This window comes from Netta rufina, assembly GCF_964035555.1.
Source record: "Netta rufina genome assembly, chromosome: 1".
In the NCBI taxonomy this organism is placed as follows: domain Eukaryota; kingdom Metazoa; phylum Chordata; class Aves; order Anseriformes; family Anatidae; genus Netta; species Netta rufina.
This window is the reverse complement of record NC_140123.1, coordinates 18,919,071-18,939,967: the sequence shown is the minus strand read 5'-3', so window position 1 is coordinate 18,939,967 and position 20,897 is coordinate 18,919,071. Positions and strand designations below refer to the sequence as shown.

At 36.3% G+C, this 20,897-nt stretch overlaps 1 protein-coding gene across 9 annotated transcripts in view; it reads right to left on the bottom strand.

Annotated features, from left to right (window-relative positions):
• ZMYM2 (zinc finger MYM-type containing 2) overlaps nt 1-20,897 on the bottom strand; it is a 90,743-nt gene that overhangs the window by 36,926 nt on the left and 32,920 nt on the right. For 8 of the 9 annotated variants that reach the window (XM_084298923.1, XM_084298928.1, XM_084298924.1 and 5 more), the window contains 4 exons: nt 7,790-7,940; nt 6,888-7,003; nt 981-1,097; nt 459-609 (listed from right to left, as the gene is read on the bottom strand). In XM_084298923.1, the coding sequence (XP_084155049.1) occupies nt 459-609; nt 981-1,097; nt 6,888-7,003; nt 7,790-7,940 (535 nt within the window). The remainder of the gene's footprint in view (nt 1-458; nt 610-980; nt 1,098-6,887; nt 7,004-7,789; nt 7,941-20,897) is intronic. The other variant, XM_084298929.1, reaches the window with a different exon arrangement.

Genomic DNA, 20,897 nt, shown 5'->3' with positions numbered 1-20,897 from the left:
TTCCTTGAATGACCTTTTTAAGCTAAAATAGAAAGAATTTCCATTGTTGTATTAAATTTTGAAAATACTAACCAAACAGAAAGCTTGGTATTCCTCAATGCAGGTAGTGTAGGAATAGGCTTAGCTGCATTTTTTTTTATTTTTTTTTTTAAAGAAGAAAATATGTAAAAAATTTGTGCATATGCATACACGTGTATGTATTTACACACACACATTGAAGAGAGATGTCTAGTTCTCCTAACCAGAAGTAAGTGGTCAAAAACTCAACAGAAGACCAGAAAAGCAACTCTGATGAATTAACAGGCATATGCATTAATGATGAAGAAACTTGTGTTTCAGCATCAAATACAACAGAATGAATGGGTACCTTAAGCTTTAACATGAAATATGAACACAGTATGTCAGCTGCAGTAAAGCTACAATGACCAAGACCTCAGAAAAAACAAACACATACATACCTTCACTACAAAATGGTCTTTTGATGCCAGAGAAATTCACCGTCTCATGAAGCGTTTTTTCCTCTTGACAGTATTCACAGTATGTAACTATGCAGTGCAGTTTCTTATAATCATCAGAACATGCTCTGCTGCAGAACTGATACACTTTGTTCTAAATGCAAAATTGCAAAGCATCATGAAGAGGGTTAACATTAAATTTTAACATCTGGGAATTGCAACTTTAAATAATAGTTTGCCTTTAGGACAAAACTGTTACGTGCCATGTAAATAGATGAGCAAGCACACAATTAAAGTATGACTTCTGCTGCTAAAAACAAGTAACTCTTTCTCAGGCTCATAGTGAGTCCTACAAATATGCTGACAAAAAGTCAGCATTTCATATGAAAATGCAAAATAGGAAAATATGCCAATTGACTTATCCAGAAAAATTATATTGCAGTTATAGGTTTAAACTTTTGTAAACACTTCACCATTCTAAAAATAGTGGGGGAAAAACAACACAAAACAAACAAAAAAACTTACCTCCCATTCCAGTACTTCTGGCTTTGAACAAAAAGAACTTTTGCAATAATTGCATTTCAACTGAATATCAGTGGGAGAGACAAACTGACCATTTGTTGAAGACTGCACACTGAGAGTCTGAAAAACAAAAATATATACATATACATCACAAAAAAATAGTTACTTTTAAATTGTGGGTTTTTTTCATTTAACCCACATTGTTTGAAAATCTAGGAGTTTATAAATAAAAGTCAGCAGCATTTCTAGGCAAAAGCACAGCAGGTTAGTCTCTTCCCTTGACATCTTAGATTCTCCAGTCTTGAAACTTCACCCTCTCTTTCTCAGTATTTCTTTTATCTTACCTTTCTAATGTCTGCCATTTGAGACTATAATGCATAAATAGAAAAAAAAAAAAAAAAATCTCCCAAAATTGAACACCTGTTAATCACAAAAGATGTATTTTCAGAAAACTATAATTCACAGCTTGCCTTATTTTGGTCACAGAATTTCAAACAAAGACCTACAAAAAATATTTTCAAATCCAAACCTGACCAAAACAGATTATCATCACCTTACCTAATCATATCACTTCAAAATACAAATACTACAGTGAAAGGCCTTCAGCAATAATTTGAGTAAATGCAGGGTTTAAGATTAAGAAAAAAACTAGCTAACAGTCCTAGCTGGCCCTCAATCATTGTGGCTGGAAGATGCAGCCATTTAAATACCTAAGCCCTAAACAAAGGTTTTCAGATCAAGAAAAATAATATAGATTTCATGCAGGAATGAGAATTTAATTCTGTAACTGAATAATTCACTTAATGTGTTTCTGCAGCAATCAATAGAACACAATTTTATTGCACTTGCAATCTTCCAGTAGGTTTTTTATAAATCTCCCAAGACAATCTTTTGCATATCCTTAGATCAACCAACTACTGGAATATTATCCATGCAACTTTCAAGACAAAGTCTGAATAAGTAGTGATCACGGATGCCCAAAGAATCCAGAATATAAATTTCTTATATCCATCTTCTCTGCAAGCTTTGCAACAAGACATATTATTAGAGACATTCTCTTCACAGGAGATGAAGAGGTAATAACAAATCTATATTAGTGAAAATATAAAACATTTCTGTTACAGGGTACTTTGCTTCAGGCTGCTGTGTTACTAAATCTTCATCTATACTAAAAAAATAAATTGTGTGAAGACTGGTTATTGATGTAAACCTTCACATAAGCAGGCCAATACTGCTGAGTGTTAGCCTGCAGAGCCAACAGTATTGGTTTATGCAGATGCACTACTTCTGCATCAGTTTACAGATGTTAAGTAGTCATACACATTTCCCAATCATGGCCAGAACCCTAGAACCAAACAGCAGATAACACGTCACATTTATCCCAATGGTCCATTATCCTATAACAGCTTGAAGTCTGATGCCTACATACTGCATTTACCGGTTTTATCCCTCTATATCCTGCAAACCTCTCTGCTGTTGAGAGAGATTTACTAGATTTTGGCTGCTCTAAACAGGTTGCTGAAGACTTGTACTAACATAGAAGCCACAAAGGCATTTTGACATCAAAAGTCCAACCTCTGTATTTCTCCATTTGTAGGTTTCCCCAAAAAGCAAACACCATTCTCAACACATGCTGCCATATGGATTATGTAATTGCAATGAAAGCCCTAGAAGCTCTAGTTGAAAACAAAGGGAAATCAATAAGCAAGTACACCCATCACACCAGTTTAGATACGAAGGAAATATTTAAGAACTAGCAGTTGTGACGACCTGTAGCACACTAAAAATAAAGGGAAGAATGAAGATGAAATATATCAAGCGCTCACAACAAGAATAGCAACTGTATTTTTCCATGTCTATAGTTGCGATTAAATGTGGTACTGCAAAACCCTATCTTGAGGGTTACAGCATAAAATACTGGGTTTTGCTGTTTTCTGATGTATGGCACTTTCAACTTCTTTTCCCTTTTGCTGTGGTAGAAATGTAGGCCCTACCAAGTCTAGGAGACTGGTAACTGAAGAAAAACAAAAGCTGAAGATAAGAGAAAATGGAATTTTAGACTGTTAAAAATTCAAACTTGTTTTAAAGAATATTTACACCTAATTATAGATAAAAGCTAGCTATGTCATCAAGCATTACTGCTTCTAAAACAAAACCAGGTTTGTTGGTTGTTGTTTTTTTAATCATAAACTTCTATGGTCAAGTAAACATTTTCTACATAAATCAATGAAGAACTGAATTCACATTACTGATAGCTATAAAACAAGCAAAAAATAGCTGTTAAACCAAGAGTTAATCACAACATGATTTAGTTGCCTTCTTAAAGTTCCCATTATGCTGCAATTAAAGGCTGCTTCTGCATAGTATTTTAATGAGTCAAGATGTCATGCATGTAGCATCATCCTGTCTTGCCTCTAAATTACAAAATGCTTAGAATACAGAATATCTTTAGGAATTATCTGGAAGCATTCTTACACGAAAGAATCGATGAGATCACAAATTTGTTAAAGTCTTTCACAGATCACCTTGAACATCAAGGATTTATTGATGTTATGCTTTACTAAAGATATATTTGAGATCATGTGTGTGCGTACGTGCACATATGCACATACATCCTTAAATGGAATCTTAAATTCAATCCCCAAATAGTTATCTTTAATTTGGCTTTTCTTGAGCCTGAACAACAAGAGCATGGAAAGTGCCAAGCAAGATAAAATATCATTATAAAGCCGTTTTCAGGCTTCAATGCAACCACCACAAACTGCTCTAAGCTGTCAAATTACAGCTGAACGATAGACAGGCACAGCTCAGAAGTCTTCTGAGCAGACCAGTGTAGAAGCACAGATTCTGGCCTGCCCCTGTCATTACCTGCAGCAATAAGTGACAAAGGTGGTATCCTTGCTCATAGCAATACAAAATCAAATTGTGGAAACATTTCTGTGTGTAAAGGTGTAATAGGCAGCCAAACGTTTTTCTTTTACTAGTTCAGGAAAAATAATTTTGTAAGAATTAAATTGTTCTTTGTTAATATGAAGAAGAAGCAAATATATATGAGGCAGGCACCCATATGGACTGTATAGACACCCATATGGCATCACATAAACTGTGCCACGGGGAAAGTTAGGGGCAATAAATTAAATAGGGAGGGAACTACACACTCCCCTTGCCCTCACACATACAGAACTTCAACCACCGCACGGAACCCTCAAATATTTGTTATTACGATCAGATCTGAAACATTATTTCTCTAAAAAGCATGCCAAGCATCCCCCACATGCTTCCCATTTCAGAGAGACAGAGAGTGAGACAGAGATGTAAGGAATCTGAGAAAGAACACTTACAGACATCATAATGATGGTAAGGGAGAGATCAACACAACCATGGAAAAACAGAGAATAACCTGCTAAAAAATGTACTTTTAATTCTTACACATACTGGTTCTGAAACTCTTCAGATATATCCATAAATTGAAAAATAAAAGCTTTAACAATAGTATTCTGAGAACTTTGTATAGACTTGTGGTTTGGCAAGATAGCTTGCGTTTTAAGACATTTATACTTGTACTTTTGCTAACTTGGGTAAGACACTTGTACCACAGCCTCCATGTTCACAAGAAATAAATTAGCAGTTTTATTTTTCCTTAAGAGACAAGTTCAGCACAAGATCTTCAACTGACCCAGTAAAGTTACTGACAGCAAAACTGGATTTAAACAATACAGTTTTGGAGCAGTTCTGTACTTGAATCTCCAATAACATCTTCCAACATGAGCATAAAAGAAGACAAGATAAAGTCCCACTGCTCTAATACCAACTACCAAACAGCAATCACATTGGCCAGGCTATTTTCCCTTTTTTACCCTCTTTATTACAGGGATGAATGCGTTGTTTGCACAACGAGGAATACAGATATAGATATAAGTTGCACAACAAGTAACTCTGCTGAATCTCTCAAGCGTTTGAATAGATTAAAGCAACAATTATCTATAAACATAAGGTTATGCATAAGGTAAAACAACAACCAACCCTAAAACACTGCAACCAAATTAGGCATTTAAACATTCCAACCCATCTGTAAACCAAAAGGAAGCTTTTGCAGAAGGGAGACACAGAGCTTGAACAGCAATTATTCCGCTGTGAGAAAGGCAACTTCTAACAAAGAAAAAAGTACAGGAAAAACAGGCACAGTAAGAGAAAGGGATGAATACAATGCCAGAAAAAGTACAAGAAAAAATATCTTCATTAGTAAAAAGTGAAAAACGTGGAGAATCATGATAAAGCAGTTTTTGTTGTTGCTGTTGTTTTGTTTTCCTTTTTTCAAAAAGATCATTGCAGAAAGCATTCCAATGTGACTAAATGGAATAAATTGTGATCTCAATTTAGGTCCAGTTCCTATGTGTCACTCAGGTATAAGCCCCCCCCACGTGAACACAGAGTCCAAAGCACACGTTGCAGTATACTGTCCTCTCCATCTAAATACTAAACAAACAGAAGCAGCAGTTCTTATATTACCAACTTTTATCTAATGGTGAATATAATTTTATTCTTCTAGACAGTGAACACATGAAAACCATCAAAAATCAGAATTGAATAGAGAAGATTAGCCAAGTGACCACCTAGCTGTCCTTGGTGCTGCTGAGGACTCACGGATTGTACGCCACAACTTTGAGGAGAGACTTCCACATCTTACTGAAACTATAAAAAAAAGTATTAGCCAGGTCTCAATAAGACCAAGAACCCACAAAGGCATCACTGATCTGCTGTTATATTCAACAGTGTTGCTAAATATTGATTTATCTGCAAATCCAAGAAGGCCCAGGTTGTACTTGTCATTCACTACCTTTATTTTTCTGCCTCAAATAGCATAGTTTTCATTTTGAGCACTCTTGGGGCTGCAATCAATTGTAAGACCACGTAGAATGAAGTAGATGCTGAATGAGTTTGCAAGAAGTCCAACAGATTTGTCATTACCTACTAACAATCCACATCTATTTTGTTAATCAGTTCCATTTAGATCGCACTGACAGACATCTGCTAAGTTGGTTAGGACGAAAGCACAAGAACAGGGCAACATGTTGGAGGTCCCATCCAGGGAATGTTAAGGAAGCAATTAAGAGACTGACTTGCTTTCCAGTAAACTTAAAAGTTTCATGACAAATGGGTTAACCCTACATGGGTGTAACTGCTTCCTCACATGGTGTTGAACAATTATCAATCAAACAGCACACATTTGGGGAAGCTCTTTTTACATACACAAATTGAAACAGTGTATTTGAAACATTCTTTGATCATCTACACATTAATCGCTACAACTCATTTTGCAAATGCTTTAACTAAGTCATATTAAAAAGATGACATTTTTAAAAAGCGTATCAGCCTCTTACAGCATGCCTACCATCAGGCTTGCAACAATCCAATTTCTGGACGTAATCTAAACAGCTGGTTTCATCCATAAAAGTTGTAATGACTTAGAATATAATTTTCCATTTCAGAGAGTCACTATTCCCCATGTCACAAACCTTTTTCAGCACAATATCCAACATGAGAATGTTGTTACTGTATTTAGCATAAAAGAGATGAAAATTGATGGTTATCAATGCACAGCAGCAAAACTCATCTCCGTATTGAGGCTGGCATGGGAAAAATAAGATGAGTAGTGGTATTGCTTTGGGTTCACTTACAGCATCAAGGAGAAATGGGTTATTATTATCCTGTAAGTTTAAGATAGTAACTAGTGTTATTATTATGAAACAGCACTTTCTAAAGAAATGGTTACGAGCCAGAAGCATCTGCTATGTTAATTGTAAGTCATAAGCACATACGTAAAAGCAAGCTTGCTTAATACGCAAATATTTAACACAAAGACAGGTACACAGATATTTAGGGAGGAAAATATTTAACACAACAGCTAACCTGAAATTTAGCTACACAACTGGAACTGCAAAAGTTGTACAGTTTTCCATCAGGCATTGTGGCTTGATACTGAGGTAAAGAGTTTCGTTTACAAAAGTGGCAAATAATTTCCATACCTAAAAGAAAAACGTAGTTTACAAATAAAATAAGTATAAAATAGTAACACAAAAAAATACTGGGTTACAGGTCAGCTTTTCAATGTAAAAAGCTAAAATTTTTCTGTTTTCCAGCCAGCTTCAGTAAGTCACATAAAACAAAAGAAATTGTTTTTGTTTTTTTTTTAATTCTGCCATTAAAGCTAAGCACTGCATGTGAAACAGCAACTTCTACAACGTTCAGTAGAGCATTTTCATCTCAAGTTTGATGAATTAAGATCTACGTCTGCTTTGCATACTGAAGAACCTAAGTTTTGAATTGATTTACTCATTCCTTTCACCCAGATTAAACAGTTTACCTAGAGAATGTTTCTATACAGTATAACTACCTCTATCCTTCTGCAAAAGAAAAAAATTATCAATTATTGTTTGAGGAGGTAAAATGGGGTGGCACAAAGACAATAAAATATTATTTCACGTGTGTGGAAGTTGCATTGCCATTCTGTGGCAGAAAGCACTTTATGTTGCAACATTTTTTTCCCCCCTCCGGAGACCTTAAGACAGATGAACTGTTTCAGAAATCAAGCAAAAATACTCGTGGGGAAAATGACCCCTCATGGATCCATCTACTAATGTTCAATATACGATAATCTTTTCGAAATCTACATTTAAAAACCTATTAAGACTCTAAAACTCTGCAGAGATTCATTCTAAAACAAGTTAACCCACCCCCACTGTTCAATCTTGGAAAAAAAAAATCAGGTCTACTCTTATCAGTGACGAAAATCCAACATCCTTGTCACTTACTTTGTGATTTTGGATATTTTGATTTTTGTGTGTTCATGCATGCAGTTGAGCAGTATGGCTCCATATATCCATTAGGTCCTATGCACTGAGTCATGTCAAAAAACCTGCACTGAGCTCTGCAGCCAGTACAAGATGTTAATTTGCCATATTTCTAAAACATAAAACAAAGCAAAACAATGCATTAGTTAAAACCATGTTCGGCTTTTGTTTTTAAATTAGAGTATAACAAACAGAAACTTATTTATTTCTGCAGTTCTCTCCCCCATCAGAACCTTCCTATACTGTCATTTTCTCAAGTGTAGTCAGCACTTGCTTCTCCCTCCTGGGACCTGGCTAAAACTACATTTCTGTGTAAAACCAAAAATAAATAAATATTTTAAAACTACCCACCACCTACAAACTGTGATAAGAGTATATGACAAGTTCTGCTGAGTTGGAGGGCTTGAAACGATGTTGTTTCTCTCTCCTTCATGGTTATATGGACAATGGTTTTATGACAAGAAATGGGAGTTTGGCATGAGGAAGGATAAATAATGGTGCTAAACTTGGAAGAAACAAAGTTGCACTCTCCCCCAAATAACATCCTTAATGTTATCACGTATGAGTTAGTTGCAGCAGTTTCTTGGTAACAGCACGATTTGGAGAACTTCTCTAGCTTCTGCAGTCTTCTAGTTCTAGTCTACCAGGCAGGGGAAATACACTGCAGAGTTCCTATACTCCTCATTTGACCCAGTGAGGAACCATGACTCCCATTAACCTGAAAACAGACTCAGTTCTGACATCTCTCAACACAGCAGTCAGTCAGTCAACAGTGTCCCACAAAACAGAATAATTGTTATATAAAAAGCATGGAGAAGTTGCACTGAGCAGAAATACCAGTGACAAAGTGAGTAGACAAAAATTAGTAGTTTTGACCTGCCACATCTATTATTTACCTAACAGTGAAGTATGTAGCCCATACACCATAAAGCCAGTTTCAGTAAAAATATCGAAACATCCTCCCTGGCCACGGAAATTTATAAAGGCTTTGATAGCAATCACAATAATTCTCAAATTTGAACAATCACGAGTCTCAGATCAGACAATCTCTTCTTATTGGGTATTAGAAAATACCCTTCTGACTCTTTGGCATGAAAGATTTCTTCCTGCCTTCTGTTCAGGAATGATTTTGGCATTGCCTCTCCTCTTTTTCAAGGTTTAAGGGGAAAAGAAATGCAAAGAATCTTTCACATCTGCTCCACCTTGATTGAAGTAACAGAAGCTTAAGTGGCTATCTTTAGTCTTCCCACCTCTACACATTTGAGAACTAGCTAAATCCAGTCTCACAAACACAGAAGACACTTAGGGTAGCATAAGATGACATCTTCCCTATATTAAAAATGCATACATGTAAACATACAAGCTTATGCCACAGATTGGGTGTAGCATCTTGCACAGACTAGCAAATTTTCAAGATACCTCAACAACTTCAAAATTTGCACAACACTTTGATGAACTCTTTGCTGTGTATTTCCTCCAAAAAGGAATCTGTGCCAAGCTAGCAAGCTTCTACCTAGAGAAAAATATTTTATATGGGTCCAGGATCCTTCTTTCCCATTTTTTTTTTCTTTAAAAATGTTCCCCAGTACCTGCTAATCAATCCTCCTAATGAGCCACAATATTGGAAAAAATCACACTAGGTACCAAGAGCTAAATGCACTAAATGCAACCATTGTATTGTTCTATGAGCTGCAGCTATTCCACCACTATTCACTCATCTCCTCTGGCATGCTGAGAAGACAAAAGTAGAAAATTGAGAATCCTTCAAGTTATACCATGTATATAGGAGATCACACTTTACATAAGACTTCTCTTGAAAAAAGTTCAATGAACAACAACTGTCAAAAAATCTGCACACACATATAGCCTTGGTACCTCTAGAACAAAACGAAATATAAATCTAGAAGCACTGGTACAAATATGCTGACACAGCTTAACGAAGAGCATCAAGGAATATGATCAAAAAACAACGTACAGGCAGGTGGAGCTCTCACAAGTTCTTGGTCTGAAATAAAAATCAAAGCCATAACAACTTTATATCAAGATGAAAATATAATATATTATAAAAGAATTTATAGTAAGCTGAACAGAGTGCAACTGGACACAATTCACTGTATCAAAGTACTTCATGTTTGGACAAAACCCCTTGGAAGTAGAAAAAGCATTTGCTAACCAACATCTCAATACATCAGAATTTAACTGGTATCAAGGAAGTCTCATGCACATGAAGTACAGTGCACTACCCCGTCCATTATTTCTGCATTTCAAACATCCTTGTAATACTGGAGTTGTTTACTGATTTGACACTAGATCTTTCAGATGCTTGTTGCTTTTAAGTCTATTTTACTATCTGTTAAAGCTACCAAATCTAGATCCGAAGTATCAATTTGCTTATAAATATTCCAAAATTAGAAAGGCAGGGTTGTTTTGTTGTTTTTTTTTTTAACTTTTTTTTTTTTTGTATCTGCTGAGTATCCATTGAACTTTAAACTACGCTAGCAGTACAAAGACCATGAGTTTCACCAAAAGAAAAAATCAAGGATGCAGAAGATTCTCTCACGATTATTGTTACAGCACTTAAGAGAATTTAAGCATTTCTGTATTACTAGCAACTTCAACATACGTTGTTACAGGAGTGAAGGGGGGACAGCTGTTAAGGAAAAAATAAAACTTAAAAGGCTCCAAACCTCTTCAAATTTATCGCTCCCAAGGACTCGTCATCGTGTCCTTCAAGCTGAACTTTCGGTGTATTCTTTTCAGCATTCCTCAAACTTTTAAATTTGAATACTAAAACCATTCAAAAACTAAAAAGTACAACACTGCTATAAAAGAAATTAAAGCAATGATAAAATACCCGAAAGTACTAATCAATCACCATTATACAGCTGCATTGCACTTTTTTTTTTTTTTTTAGTAGTCCAACAGATAGGCTTTCCCCATTGACAGTATCAACAGGCATCCTTGTATTGTCCCATGTTTTTAGACAGCCATAATGCAAAACAAGAATTTTCTCCTGTTCTCAAGTGTGCAAAGTCAAGATGAGACTCTCCCCCCAGTTTTGTACTCTCACATTCATCTCAATAGAATCACAGAATGGCTTGGGTTAGAAAGGACCTCAAAGATCACCCAGTTCCAGCCCCCCTGCCATGGGCAGGGACACCTCCCACCAGACCAGGTTGCTCAGAGCCTCATCTAACTTGGTCTTGAACACCTCCAGGGATGGGGCATCCACAGCTTCTCTGGGCAGCCCGTGCCAGTGCCTTACTAACCTCTGAGTGAAGAATTCTCCCTATCCTCTAATCTAAATCTCTCCTCTTTTGGTTTAAAACCATTCCCCCTCATCCTGTCATCATCTGACAGACATAGGCTGTCTTCCATCTCTAAGAATTTGTAGTATTAATTTTAACCCACAGAAAAAGTAAAATTTGAGAATCCTTTCTCTGGAAGTATTCTTGAAGCTGGACTAAAGCAAACAGAAGCTTCATGGAAACTAAGTAGAGCTACATTAACACATTGTGTAGAAGAGCAATCACGAGGCATGGATTTATGGCCTGGATGCAAGACAAATTATGGTAACGACAGATCCACAGAACCAAGAATGGTATGAGGGTCACTACGACTCAGCTGTTATCTTGTCCAAGATGAGAACTACAGGAAGTCATATGAAGCTCAACAGATCAATAGTAAAACAAACAGAAGGAGGTTGTTCTTCACTTAACAAGGTCAGCAGAACTTCTTACTGAAGAGCGTCATGGATGTTAACACTGTACGTGTGCTAACTGCAGAAGCACTCAGATTCATTTTAAAAAGTGAATGGAAAGTTATTCAAGTTTTAAGTGATCCCTCGATCTAAAATCAGAAGTAAAAAAAAACAACAACATTTAGGACAAAATATCATAAATACACCCATCCTGTTCTTACTGTTCCCTGTATGCCCACCTACATACACTGCAGGCATTGCAATTCCTGCTCTGAACCAGTAGTTGTTTTCATTCTCTTACTACGTAAGATTTTTCTTTTTAGTTCAACTTGAATATTTTAACTCTTCATAAGGAAAAATGTGTTCAGAAAAAAGGAAATGAAGAAAAACGTAAAGCTGTGTCAATGCTGTTAATGTATCATAGTCATGAGACAAAAAAACTTTACTGGTAGAAAGAAAAATGAAACAAGGAATACCAAAATCTTCATTATTGACTAAGAGGGAAGGAAACACAAAATACAAGACTTCATGATTTTATTTTAAACATCATTGCTTCATTCCAGAAACACAGCATCATGAACGGACCTCCAAAGGTCAAGTCCAACCTCCATCTCCAGATGGAGTCCCCAGAGCTGGCTGCCCAGTTCTTGTCAAATTTGAGTATGTCCAAGGATGGGCATTCCAAAACCTCTCTGGACAACCTCTGAGTATTTCACCACTGCCACAAATTTAAAAAATAAAATAAAAAATTAAAAAAAAAAAAACTTGCATGTAATCAAATCCTTTGTGTTTTCAAATTGTGGCTGTTGCTTTTCAACCTCCCACTACGCACTTCCATGAACATTCCAACTCCAACCTCCATATAATCCCCTAGATCTCCCTTTAGCCTCCCAAGGCTAACCAAACTAATCTTACCCAAGCCTGTCCTCCCATGCCATGTGCTTCTGTCTTCCGAAACATCTTGGTAGCTCTCCACCAGACTTACTTTATTCTGTCAATCTTTTTCATCTAGGTTGATCCAAAACTGCGTATCTTGCTCCACCATCAGTTTCTGGAGTACAGAACAGAAGGAAAAAAAACCTTCCTCTCCCTTGACCTGATGACTACCCTCTTGCTAATACAGCAACAGGTTGTCTAGAGAGGCTTGTGGAGTCTTCATCCTTCCAGATACTGAAATCCCAAATGGATATGGTCTTTGACAAGCTGGCTCCAAGTGGCCTGCTTGAGCAGGGCAGTGGACACAACTAGAGGTGCCCTCCAACTTAGACATCTTTGCTGCAAGGGCACACTGCTAACTCCTGTTCATCTTGTCATCCATATGGACACCCAAATCTTTTTTTCCATAGATGCTTGTTCGGCAGTCACACTTCCATTCCAGATGAAAGACTGACTTGCACTCTCCACGATACTTGTACTCTCCATGATACTTCAAGAGTAGACAAGAATGATTACAGACAAAAGCATGCACATTTTAAACTAGTCTCTGCTTCGGTTCCAGAGCTTCAAAGATGGAATGAGCTCAGAACCAACTAGCAAGAGAAAATATCCAACATTTTCCTTCCATACACCTCTTCTTGAAAATTCAAAATCCTTTATCTCCAACCTATCCCTAAGAGATTTTGCAGAGTCCTATGACACTATGAGTACATTTATGGCCTGCAATTTTAAGAAAATTTAAAGAAAAATACTGCTATAGAATTAGCAAATAGAATCACAGAATCATAGAATATCCTGAGTTGGAAGGGACCCTTAAGGATCATCAAGTCCAACTCTTGACACCGCACAGGTCTACCCAAAAGTTCAGACCATGTGCTTAAGTTCACAGTCCAATCTCTTCTTAAATTCAGACAGGCTTGGTGCAGTGACCACTTCCCTGGGGAGCCTGTTCCAGTGATAGCTGGAATAGCTATCACTATAGCAGAAATAGCATCAATTAGGTTACTAATACCAAAAAAAAAAGTTAATCTACAGGCAAAATTTATAGAAAACAACAGCATAATACCCTCTGATGAGGGGAAGCTTAATGTCTGACTACATTTCCCTTACTCTTCCTCCTAGATTCTGCACTGAGATGACCTAATTTTAGTTAGAACACATTCATATTTGACTTCTTCCAAAGCATGAAGTCCAAAGCAAAAGTGGAAGCCTGAACATTCTTGTCTTCTTCCACTTGATTCCAAAATCACTCACTCTTTCGTGACATTTTTAAACCCTATAACAGGCTTAATCCTATAAATCAGGTCTACTTCTCATGGTAAGTAACTAACAATAGAAATACGATAAAATACTTCAATTCTTAGGAGTCATTAATTCAGCATACATTTCAAGTCTTCATTCTGTCTGCTAGGATAGTATTAAACTCCAACTGCCAACTACAAAAATGGCTATCAAGACACAAGACAAAACAGTAGAATTAGATATATTCCAGAAATAATGGTACTGTGGCAACAGAAATCCAAATTCCTAGAAATAAGAGGAAATTCATTTGGAGGCTTTCTGAGGAATTTGCTCATGTCATTATTAGCAAAGGTGTCTACTGAAGGTATGATGAAAGCTGAAGTCTGGCGCTCTTCTTGTACATACCATAACTAAGAATAAAGATCAAGCCCAAAAACAAGTATCAGACCAATACTACAAATCCATGGTACTTCAGAAATAATGTTCACTTCTGTTTGCAAACTAGAACTTATTACGGTCTCCTTTCTTGAACCTTCCAGTTGCAGGAATATCTTAATGAAGCTATTAGTGCCTAAGATCTAGGCACCTGCATTACTAGCTTTTATTCGCCACTGAGAAGAGCAGTATGGCCTCTTTCACGTTCCTTCAAAAGGACGAAGGACACATCTGCAGCCTAAGAGCATTCTTGCTACAATCTCTCCCATGCAAAGACCAGTTGATTAAGAACATGAGACCAGCTGATTGCTACAATGCTATACAGCAGCCCAAAGATCTGTTTAGAGCTGGAGGAATTCCCTTGCAATTCAACTTATACAGTCCACATAAGAGACCTGTACATACTTCTCAATCCAGGCAAAAGCTTCTCTCCACTATCTTTACAGAGTAACAGTTTAGAATTAGAAATAAGATAAAAATAGGGAAAACTTCCAGAAAATATTCACTGACAGACACACAGACAACCTGTGTTCAAACAGAAAGGTAAATGAGAAAGAAAATGGAAAATTTCTGGAAGTAGAAAAGCAGAGGTATTCACTACATGGAATTCTACGGTAACGAAGATGCACTAGAAAGGCAATCAAGCAAGCAGCAGCTAAACTGTTTCAGATTTATTTGAAAGAAGGATGGTCCAGATGGATCCAGAAGCAACACACGTCTAAGAAAAGAACCAGATGTCAGCAGAATCTGTAACAGCAAAGAAAGAAGAAACCGTATTATTTATTGAGCCTTCTGAAATACCACACCCATACCGTCTCTAACCCGAAGAATAAACTCTTCCCTGCTCCAACTTAAGGTTAAGATTAGTGACGCGTCAAAAGCATTTGCCCATGTCTTAAGAGCAAAGGCTCTTAATAGCTGCTTTTGTGGTTCTTGAACACCAAGTAATTGGTGTTTCAGCTGAACTACACAAACAACCAAATCATTAACACGTCCACTAACTTTCCTCTGGCATCTCCAACTTCCAGTGCTCCCTCTTCTTGCCAGTTTCATTCCCACTCCCCAGACATTTATCTTCATGAATTTAAGGAAGGAAGAGATTAAGAATCCCTTCTTCCCTTACCTCATAAAGGTTACTCTAACTATATGAAACCTTTTCCTTCCGTTTCATGTTTATTTTGCCTTTTCTTTTTTCGCCTCTACCTCCAATCATTCGAGGTGCAGCAGTGCACTGACGTGGTTACATCTATGTCAACTCCAATACCTACTCATATCCCCTCCTTGCTTCCTCTTCATAACCACTTCCTGTGCTCCCATAGAGATTACACCTCACAATTATGCCTTAAGTATTTTTCTTCAGAAGTACATGGCTGTTTTAACATTTCTGATGAACCTACCTCATTCTATCTACTAAAATAGGAGTGAGACAGAATGGGAATATCCCTAACAGTTACTACTAACAACTCTGGTGCTTCAGTAGCCTGGTTATATAGTTGTAAGGGTTTGTTTATTTTTTTAATTGGAGAGCAACAGGTTCTACATGTGGGGAAAAAAAAAAAAATAAAGCAGAAATGGTAAAATAAATGGTTCCAGAAACTCAAGTAAATAAGATTTACTTATTTCTAGAGGGATTTGGTTTGCATCTGAGACACGAGAAACTGGAGGTATAAATATTAAGAGGCTTCAAAGAGAAACCTCACCCCATACAGATCAAGAATGAAAGGAAGTGGACTGTCTTAGTCTGGTACTAAGACATAGTACGTGAAGTAAGACAGCAGTAGTTTACTACATGAGGAAGAAGTTCTGTTATCAAATCACAGTTCAGTTGAACTGGCTGAAACCTCAACACTGTCTCTTTGGAGAGACCAGAAATAAAAATTTAAATTGAAATATTAGAAATACTGACTTTTTTTTTTTTTTTTTTTTTTTTTTTTAAAGAGGCTGCTCAGACCTCACAGTTACTGCTTTTATCAGCTGTGTTTATTGAAACACAGACACTTGCAAAGAGTCTAAAAAGCAGTAACTACTGCAGGAAGCAGGAGATTTCATAGCTAATTGTACTACCAAAAAAAAAAGAAAATAGGACAGATTCATCTTAATAACAAGAGCACAGGGAAAGAACAGACACTGCATGGGACAAGTTAAAAACCCTGAACACTTCCACTGAAGCATCATGCAATAAGACATTCTAGCACAGCATTCTGTATGAATTTATACTAGTAGATAAGATACTTCTTGTGAGAGTAAATCCAAGCTCTCTATAAATAGTAACCCTAAATTGCAGAACTCACATGCATGTCATCGTATACAACAAAGGTTCCTAAACCTCTGCACCCAGGCAAAAACGCAATTTCACAAAAGAAATTGCTAAGCAAGGAGTAGAATGTGAAACATCACATTTGAGTCACAGCTGCCTATGTTGGGCTTTTTCTATTGCCTGTCTGTGAGCAAAGAGTTTGTAGGGATGGCATAGCCTTGTTAGTCTTGAAGGACATTCAAGGAGTCTTCATCTAATCAAGGAAGACAACCAAATGGCCTTTTTCATAGAATAATTAGAATCACAGAATTATTAAAGTTGGAAGAAACCTCCAAGATCATCTGGTCCAACCATCCCCCTACCACCAACATCACCCACTAAACCATGTCCCCAGGCACCACGTCCAACCTTTCCTTGAACACCCCCAGGGACGGTGACTCCACCACTTTTTTTTTTTTTTTTTAAGTGCAGAAGGAAAACTAACACTAGATGAAAAGACACTGCAGCATCCTCTCCAACCAGGAAAATACCCATTTGGTTTGCATTCACCTGGTATTCAACTTCATTCCAAAACTATTAAGAAATCATTAAGGGGAAGGAGCTCTAGCCGTTTCTTTTTTGACGGCACATGAAGACCATTGCTTTTAAGAAGAACCCGAAGGAATCAAGGTCAAGGACATTCTAGCAATTATTTTGTTGAGGAATCAAAAAAGACAAAAAAGGTGAATCATAAAAAAAAAAATTCAACTAGTAAAGTGTTAAACACGTTTCATGCCAGAATCAAGAAAACTGTGGACTGATCAGGCCAGTAGGCAAAACAGTTCAAAGACTTATCTATAGAAGAAGACACAACCAGACTCAGCCTTATCTTAGTTGAAGAGCTGAAAATTAAAACTTATGGCTGGTAGCACAAGTCAAGTCACATTCACTTGATCCTTCAAACAAGGTTGTCAGGAATGTACCCAGCTCATTGTACCCAACCAGGGTACAATAAACATCGTAACTGCCTTGAAAAGGAAATCGGCTAGTTCTGTGGATATGGAAAATATCCAATATTAAGTGGAGCAAAAACTTTGAAATGATGGTTGTAGCTGCTTTGGATAATATCTTCATGGCAGGCATACATGGGGTTTCTTTCAATTTGTTGCATATATACTGTTTTTTTATGTGTAAATTCTCATTTTAATTATGAGATGCCTACACAAAGAAATCAAAATATTCTAGGATTTCCAAAATTACATAGGCAATATGGTATGTGACAAAGACATGACTACCTAATTCACCTCTAGAGTTGTGTTTTCTTTACTTCTTTTATTCAGCATCATTCTTCAAGTCCTTCTTGCCCCCTTAGATGTGAAGATTTCGAACTGCAGTGCAATAGGTAAAGAATTTACAATCTAGAAGTAGTAGTCACCTTCAGGTTTAAAAATACCTACTTCTTGTATGAATTTTCTTCTGATATCTTTTTATCTGAACTGTCACAATGACTTTGGTTTTGGAGGAAGGTTTTAATGTTATTTTCTCATTTTTTAAGAGCTTCATTTGCACTTAGCTGTCTTGATGAATGGCTGTTGTACTATCAGGATAACTAATTTTTTTTCTTCAGAGGCTACGCCTATGTAGATTTTTTTCTTAAATTCTAACAATTTATTAGTCTATTTATCTTTCATGAGTTTCTTTTACTATGACAAATTTAAGCTCTGTCATTGTATCAGTTGTAGATAAGAACGAACAACCATTAGGAAAGCAGAACACAGGACATAATATTCAGGATCATTTGTCTCAGTTTTAAAGCAGGTTCTGAAAATAGTCCATAGAAAGCTATGTGCATCCATCACTTTCAAGTGTGACTTAGGCACTTCAGAAGAAGACCTACTCCCCATGCACACCCATATCCCATAACACTTGCTTATTTCCCTGCCTCCCACCAATGCAGTCTAGAGCAGAGGAAAGAAACCCTTCATCAACAGTGGATTATTTGCGCTCGGTGGCCATTCCAAGAGCCACAGTAATTTTTATTGTGCACAATTTTCATTTCTCATTCCAGGAAGAAAAAATGTCCATGATAAGTTAATGAAAATTAATTGTTCAAATCAGTGTAATATTTATTTAAAAAATACGGATGAAGTATATAGATAGGTACAAGTAATAAAAATCAGTTTTCATTTATTACTTACTACTACAAATGTATAGTGATAAGCTTATGACATTTACAAAATAAACTGCTTAATACAAAGCTCGTACCAGTAAGACCTATTTATTTTACAATTTTTTGTAAGAAAACATTTGCTAAAACTGTTATGTCACACATGGTAATCAGTTGCACAACACAATGTTGTAATCAAATGACACATCAACTTTTCCTGTATTATTGGCTCCCGTGTGTTTATTTCAGCATGTAAAGTCTCCCGTATTGTCTCCTTCACTAGTTCTCCTTTAACAGCCAGATCTGAATCAAAGATTTCCAAGAAAACATTGTTACTACTGAATAAAGCAACCTGTGATTTACCAATTGTTGCCCAATGATTTACCAGTGACATTTTCCAAAGTCTAAACTTCTTTTCAAAAATAGAATTCCTTGAATATGTTCAGTTCAAAAACCTTAATGAAAATGCAAGTTCAAATCTGAATAAATCTTGCTAGACAACTAGTTACTCTGAAATAATTGTACCCTGAGCAACTTTGACACCTACAACAACATACACTAAAAAAGCTCCTAATTTTATAGTTCTCTTAATATCAAAAATACTCCCAAAACCCACAGAACTCCAGGAACATTTGAAATCTGCCAGCTATGAATTACATTTAATCACCAGTCCAAACTAGATGCCCATGAGCACTAGAGTTAAGCTTCTCACAGCCTATTACAGTTCCCCAGTACCAAATATTTCCAAAAAACTTGTTTGAATAAAAACTGCAAACTGCTATCAGAACTGAATACACCAAAACAATGCATGTTTCTCAATTTGAAAGGTTCTCTTAAGGATCCGCACAATAATGTACAACATCCACTTACTATTTATGAAGATTTCCTGGTACTGCAAACTGCTCCTCTCCCCCAAATCAAACTAGCATATACAACTTGCTACCCATACCTTTCTCAAGTACATATCTAAACACAAAATACAGAAATATCTAAACAAATAGAGTACAGTCTGTAATGAGAGTTAAGTACAGATTTATCATTCAACCTCTCAAAATTCCACGTTCATTTCTTAATTCCATATGCAGTGCATGTTATACTGGTTGTGTGGGAATGTCTCAAGTTCAAAGTTAATCTCATGCCTTTTTGTTTCTTCGAGAGACAGTATTCAACGTTTCTTCAAGTCTTGCCATGGCTTCTGGGCATGCCTATGTTTTTAGTATCTTGGAAACCTATCCTGTCCCTTTTGGTTTCGCTGTGACAAAAGAACAACGCTTAAGTTATGTTTTCAGTTACGCTATTTACATATGCACGTTTCCAGAATTGCTCTTTGCACATTGCATATACACAAGAACAGCCAACCCCAAAAGTAGCAAAACTGAATGTCCAAAGAGAAAAAACAAACAAAAATAATGTTAACGTTAAGAAACTTATATAAACATTCAGTGCTGGACTCCCTTTTTCTCTTAAGTCATTGGTTTCTCAAAAATGGAAAGAGATGAAGGAAGAACCCAAAGCAATATTCAGCACTGGGGCCACAAAAAAAAAAAAAAAAAAAAAAAAAGCAAGGAAATTCCTTGCTAGTAAAATAGTGATTTTGCATTTCATAACACTATCCCTGAAAACTCAAAGCAATGTGGACCAAACAATAAAACTAACAAAATCCCCAAACTGCTCATTTCCCAAAACATTTAACATTTCACAACTATGAAATTGTTATCATAGCATAAATACTGTGATTAATGTTTAAACCTTCCAACCAGCATTAGGAATGAATAGTACTGTGTAAAGTGCATCACTACCCGCCATCAGATTCTTGATTTGGAACCATTTTGAACCACAACAAGTATTAATATCTTAACAATTTTAAGAATAAATAAAACCCAAACCAAGTAAAGAACACAAAAACACAAAATTTAAGACATGAAAGAATGAAAGTAACTATCATTTTCAAAATCATATGCTGTACAGTGAAAAGACATAGTACAGGTACATAGGCAACGTGTAAGCATATTCTCACAGCAATGTCCAACCTACACATCCTGTGTATGTTTGGATGTTTTAATTGTGTAAAAGTGAGCTTCTAAATCCAAAAAAGTTATCACTTATGAACCAGTAAACTTGTGTGTCAGTCTTGATTTTACCATACTCCTAAATGATGTACCCATTACAAATGATGCACCCATTAGAAAAAAAGAAATTATTAACAGAAATGTTAATTGCAATGATATTTGGTTCATAACCAATAAGTATTGTTATTACAGTAACAACAACAAAAAAAAAACAATCGTAAAAGGCCCATTTGGGTTAGTTTGCCCACACTTGCATTAACGCCATATTTTTAGAAGTCTTTGTT